The 5,805-nt window shown below is 46.2% G+C and overlaps 1 protein-coding gene across 1 annotated transcript; it reads right to left on the reverse strand.

The window, feature by feature from the left end:
• Window positions 1–3,115: 3,115 nt before the first annotated feature.
• Window positions 3,116–5,513, reverse strand: LOC104424401 (heat stress transcription factor B-2b). Its single transcript, XM_010036809.3, is given in 3 exon segments — window positions 3,116–3,791; window positions 3,794–4,148; window positions 4,316–5,513. Coding segments are annotated over 3 exon segments (858 nt in total). The 5' UTR covers window positions 4,565–5,513; the 3' UTR covers window positions 3,116–3,537.
• Window positions 5,514–5,805: the final 292 nt, after the last annotated feature.

Here is a 5,805-nt window from a genome sequence, read left to right on the forward strand (position 1 = left end):
ACCACTCTTTTTTATTTATGGTATTTACATATCACGTGACTTGGACTTTCGTTTCCGTGCTCATTTCCAATGCAAGTGGCCTAATGCATGAATTGCTTTTCCTTTTAGCTTTACTGTCTCTTTGAAACTATGATTTGGATGGACCTATAATTAGGAATATAGTTACGGAAAGGGTCGTTGATAGTGTGAGAGATTGGTACATGTAATTTTATTGTAGTATTTGCTCATGTGGCATATTGAAGATGATTACATTGTTAAAGAAGTTTCACAACATGAACGAGCACAACACGAGGAACTCGAACCTAATGCCACAATGGTTAAGATGATTCGTGGGAATGAACCACAAGAAATCAACCATACTTTGGAAAAGATGGTGGATGTGTCGGCTAACATGTACATACACGCGAAGTGCTTTAAGAAAAAAAAAAGCAGTACAATCATGCAGATTGATTCTTCATTAAGACGTGATTTAGACTAAATCAAACATATCATTTGAGATTCTGAATTGTGTTCTTCAAGATATTTTCTCAACATTTGCTCAATTTACGAATAACTTGTTGGGTAGTCGTTGCAGCATCTTTTGTCCCTCTTGGCCACGAATGCCAGGATTTAAAGTGCACTTTCAGTTTCAGAACCATTATTCTTTCCAATTGATTTCTATACATAAAGTTATCTTCAGCCGAAAAAGATGAGGAAAGGCCGAGGGAACGAAATGAGGAGGCTAGCCACCTGTTCGGTGTTTTCAATCAGATGGATTGGGAATCAACCTGTCCCTGCTTGACACGTCTTTGTGTGTCCATGAAGAAGAGAATACAATGTGACTGAACATGCATAAAACATCTGGTTAAGCTCCGGAAAAGCAGTTCCCTTTTCCAATATTCCGTCTACTATACACACTGACACTTAATTTGATCAGCACGAATTCAGGTGCACTTTCCTTTCATCATTGACATATGACACGTAGCCGTCCCATAAAGCGATTGGAAGCTGAATCCCTTCTAGTCAAATTTGCCATGTGTCGCGATTTTGGCAGTGGCTTGAGGCCTCCAGCTATCGTGCCTCTAGCATCTTTCAACAAAAGTTGCAGGAACGAACCTTCGTCGGCTTCTCGTTCGTGGGATTCTCTCTCTTTCCATTTTGAAGTCTCCCGCATCAACCAAGCGTTATATGTATCATCTAAATTAACCCTAGAAGAGGGGTGGAAAATGGGCCCTTAATGTTTTCTTAGACTTTCACCATGTAAACACTAGTTTCTAAAACCCTAATTCTACCAATAAGTTCATTGAAATTAGCACGTACACTAACATGTCGAATGAAGAAAATATCGATAAGTCAGATGACTAGCTTCTCATACACACGACACAACTTGATTGATGTTGCGTGAGAAATAGAAGCTAAAGGGTGTTGAGAACATAAGATTAGCTACCAAAACTGCATGAAAGAGCACGAGGAGCATAATGCATCTTTCTGGCAAGCATCTCTATGTATGCACATTTAACGCATGCGAATGGAAGGAACAATCAAAGGAGCACGATTCAGTTAAGTGGAGAGACGGACAGAAGAGGGAAGAAACATAATTAGAGACCACCACGGACATATGTAATGTTCAAGCAAAACCCAACCTACAGCTTAACGTTTGTCTCAAACAACACTTAAACCTTTATCATCATCTAAAGCAACAACATGTGATTCAGGTTAACCCGAGCCACCCGTCGCGCTGGGCCTATGCCTAATATCTTGAGAAAGTGGCCAGAATCACATCGCGTTGGCAAGAAATGCCCAAGGTCAGCAGCTTCGAACGAAAGCGAGACCGACAATTTCGCCAAGCAGACTTAATGAAACCTGTTCTAAAGGTTTGCTGAACTTCTCCTACAGTCCAAATCCAACACAGCTAGCGTACAGAAAAAACGTTGGATCAGTGCTCTTTAGATGCGCCGACTATTCGTTGCTGATTGTTTATTATAAATATATTCCAAGCGTTTGCTCGGTTATGGATGCATCAAGAAAAAGGCATTCTGGAGCGAGTGGTTCATGTCCTTAGGGCCGGTTTGCTGGGTACATTTTTCCTGTTTTCCGCTTCCCTCCTTAGAAAAATGAATTGGAAATCGAGAAGAGAAGTCATGAATATTTTATAAATATATTCCAAGTGTCAATGTTTAATAATATTTCTTTCGCGGGTCCGGTGCGTGAGAATGAAGATTAGATTGCGAGAATCGGAGACTGCCAAGAACCTTAAAAAGCTCGACGTGGACCGTAGCCTAACCTGCAATTACGTGCGATCAGGTTGGACAAGTTTGGCAAAGGACGGATGGACAAAGAGGCGACTGACCGACTCTCTCTCCTTCCAACTTTCGTTTTGTCTTCTCCCGGACGCCAAAGCAAGAAATTATAGTCCCCTTCGTGATGATCTTTATCCAAAATCAAAGCTTTGAAAAGTAAATGTTCCGCCCCTATCCCACCAATCTTATCATCATTCACGAGTGGAGCCTTTTACAGCTCAAAAAACAAAACTCCACTCTTTGAATTTTCCAGCCGGCCGCAATCTCGGTGCTCCTTTGGACCGGTTGATCTGCAACTTCCTAGCAAAACACACGTAGACCTCCAAGAAACTACATAGAAAGCAAGGCAGCAGGTAGTCAAAAACTGATTGGCGTCCGTTCAGTAAAGCTAACGTGTGATTGCACTCGTTACCTGTCACGTGCAAACTCGAAAAGACATTCGTTTGCTGATTGTTTATTATAAATATATTCAAAGTGTTTGCTTGGTTGCAATGCTTCTCAATATGTGATTGCAACCTTTCGTGCATCACGTGCAAACCAGAGAGACACACTGCACGAAATGACCATAACCTGAAAGAGTTCGACACAAGAACTTAATACCCATAAGTAGAAAATGATCACATATAAAAAAAATGCTTAAATCTCATTGTGAAACGATGTGAAATGTTAATCAAGTTATTTCGATCCGCCTATTGTCATCGATACGTGTTTAGTCCGAACATCATCGCGAATCTTGTGAGTCTAAACCCGGAAGAATCGCCCTCGAGACAAATCTAAGTAAAGCATCAAACCCACATCGACCCTAGTAAATAACAAAAGCAGCAAAGGGGTGACCATAGCTGAACAACACTAATATTATATAGTGTTTAACAAGAAGAAGCCAGGCTAACGCTGAGATTGACCACCTCTCCTGGAGAATCGCCTTCGAGATTCTACAGAGGCCTTTTTGCTTTTTTGCATTACATACAACTTCAAAGCATACGAAAAAGTTAAATAAAAAGGATAAAAGAAAAGAAAAGGGCTCTAGTGCATTCTGGAAAAAGCAGGAGTTCCCGCCGGGATAGGCACGTGCTTCGAGTCACCCCCCCCCCACCTCCAAAAATGAGGTTCAGGTGAATCACGTGATGTCCGTGTCCGCACGTGCCTCCCCCGGGTGGTCCCCACCCACCCCTTCGGTTCATCTAAAATTAAAAATTTCTAAAAATTGCCCTAAAACGCCCCCACCCCCGCCTTTTTCGTGTTGGTTAGTGATGATTGATTAGTTGAACACCCTTTGATTGGATCGGTGACACTGTTTCATCCACGGCTCTGCTCGGCTCCGGCCGCCGTTGCGCTGGCAATCCAACGGCTCCAGCTTGATCTCCGTCCGGACCTCCTCTTCCCTCCCCCGCTTCGCCCCGATCGGCACCCCGAACAGCCTCGGGCTCTCCGCCGCCGCCGCCGCCGCCGCCTCCGCCTCCGGGTTGCCGCCGAGCGGCTCGAGCGGCTTCTTCTCCCCGCCGCCTCCGCCCGGACGCCGCCGTTGGCGTAGTTCGACATGAGGCTGAAGATGCTGCTGCACAGGGTCTTCATCCGGCTCAGCTCCCGGCTGAGCAGCACGTTCTCGCGCCGCAGCCGCTCGTTCTCGTCCATGATCTCCGACGCGCAGTTGCGCCCGCACGCCGACGGGGGCGAAGACCACGACGAGATGCCCTGCTCGTCGCCGGAGTTCGACGGCGAGGCCCTGGGCCTCCCCGCCGCCACGATCGCCGGGGCCGGCGGCGAGGCGGAGATCTTGCGGCGATGGATTTCGCGGAGGAGCCGCTTCTCGCCTCTCCTGAAGCAGTCGTTGGAGAATTCCCACCGATCAGGCACGACCTTCCTAAATCCCTGCCAAAAAAAAAAAAAAAAAAAAGAGAAACGGACGGGAACAATAAGGCTCTATCGACCACAAAAGAAACGCCACGTTTCATCCGTCAGGATGCCCGATGAAACGGAAGGAATCAAGAGCATGAGAGAACAAGGGGAGGGAAGGGAGCAAGAGCAGCGGCTCGTACGTAGGTGTTGAGCTGGCGGACGAAGCTGGAGAAGTTGTTGTGCTTGAAGTACTTGGGGAGGAGGTCGCGGGCGAAGACGGTGGGGTTCCAGACGATGAAGGAGGAGCCGTCGCCGTTCCAGGAGATGACGGCGTCGATGGCGGGGTCGTCGACGAGCTGGTACGTCTTGGTGAGGAACGGGGTGGGGACGGAGCGCTGGCTCTCGCCGCCGGAGGCCGAGCCGCTCTGCTCCGCCGGCGGGGCGGCCATGGCAGCGAGGGGGACAAGATCGGAGCTGGCGAGACGATGACGGATTCCAGAAGGTTCAGGAGGAAATGATGGAGGAGGAGGAGCGGGAGGAGGAGAGAAACGGAGGAGCGAGAATTAAATATCTCGGGCTATTCAGAAGGGGCGAGAGGGAGGGAGGAAGGATCCTTCACTGACTTACGTTTCAATTTCGCCGTACTTTCTTCTTCTTCCTCTTCTTCTCCTTCTTCTTCTCCTTCTTCTTCCGTCCGACGTGTCGTCGAGAAGTTTCTTGGAATTTGGTTTGGGATTTTTCTCTTATTCTGGAGGTTGGGCCCCACCCCCTGGCGTACACGTGGCACCCCGTTCGCACGAGGTGGGCCCCCCGGCTTGTCCCCGGCCTTTCGTCCTCTTTCGAGATTGGCAAACGATGAGAACGATCCGTCGTTGTTTGATTGTGTCCTCTTCGTCGAATTCGGCCGTGGAATTTTCTATCTCGCTCTGAAAGCCGGATTCATATCCGACCGCGTTCGTGCCGAACAAGATTCGCCTGCTACATCTCAGGAATGATATCTTCCTGATCCGATCCGATTCCACCTAGAAATCAAGAATCGGACCGGACAGTCCTAAGATCGAGAACCGATCCATGGAACCGATCATTTAGCAAAAAAATTTAAAAATTTAAAAATGCTAGAGTTATTACTATTTTAAAATTTGTTTTTATCTTTAAGAAATCAAAAAATATATTAAAAAAAAAAAAGTCGTTTCGGTCCCATCCCCCAAGGAATTCGAAATCAGACCAAAAATCACCAGTTCCATAAAATTGAACTAGAACAAGACCAAACCGGCTAATTTAATCAAGTCCGGGCGATTCCTATTTGGGCAATCTAACATGCTCACCCCTACTACATGTCATGGTCTGAATGCACAAGAGACTCAAAAATCATCTCATTTAGCACCCCAAAAAAAAAAAAAAAAAAAAAAAAAAAAAAAAAAAGAACAACATAAAATGGTTGAAAGAAACCTCAAATAGCTACGAAGAAGATACACCAATTATCAAGTCAACCACTAACTTCCCAACCCCCAACTCCCATCATCAGTATTCTCATTCAGATAAGTTTTTCAGTTTCCCAACTAACAAGAACCAGATTTTGCATTGGCCGACCATAAACACGGGCAATGCCGTCGCCTAGAGACTCCTTCCTTCTACTGAGACCTAGTTTCCAGAGACTAATTTCCGGTTGTGCATAGCCCAACGAAAAAAT

Source organism: Eucalyptus grandis, chromosome 11 (assembly GCF_016545825.1).
Source record: "Eucalyptus grandis isolate ANBG69807.140 chromosome 11, ASM1654582v1, whole genome shotgun sequence".
In the NCBI taxonomy this organism is placed as follows: Eukaryota; Viridiplantae; Streptophyta; class Magnoliopsida; order Myrtales; family Myrtaceae; genus Eucalyptus; species Eucalyptus grandis.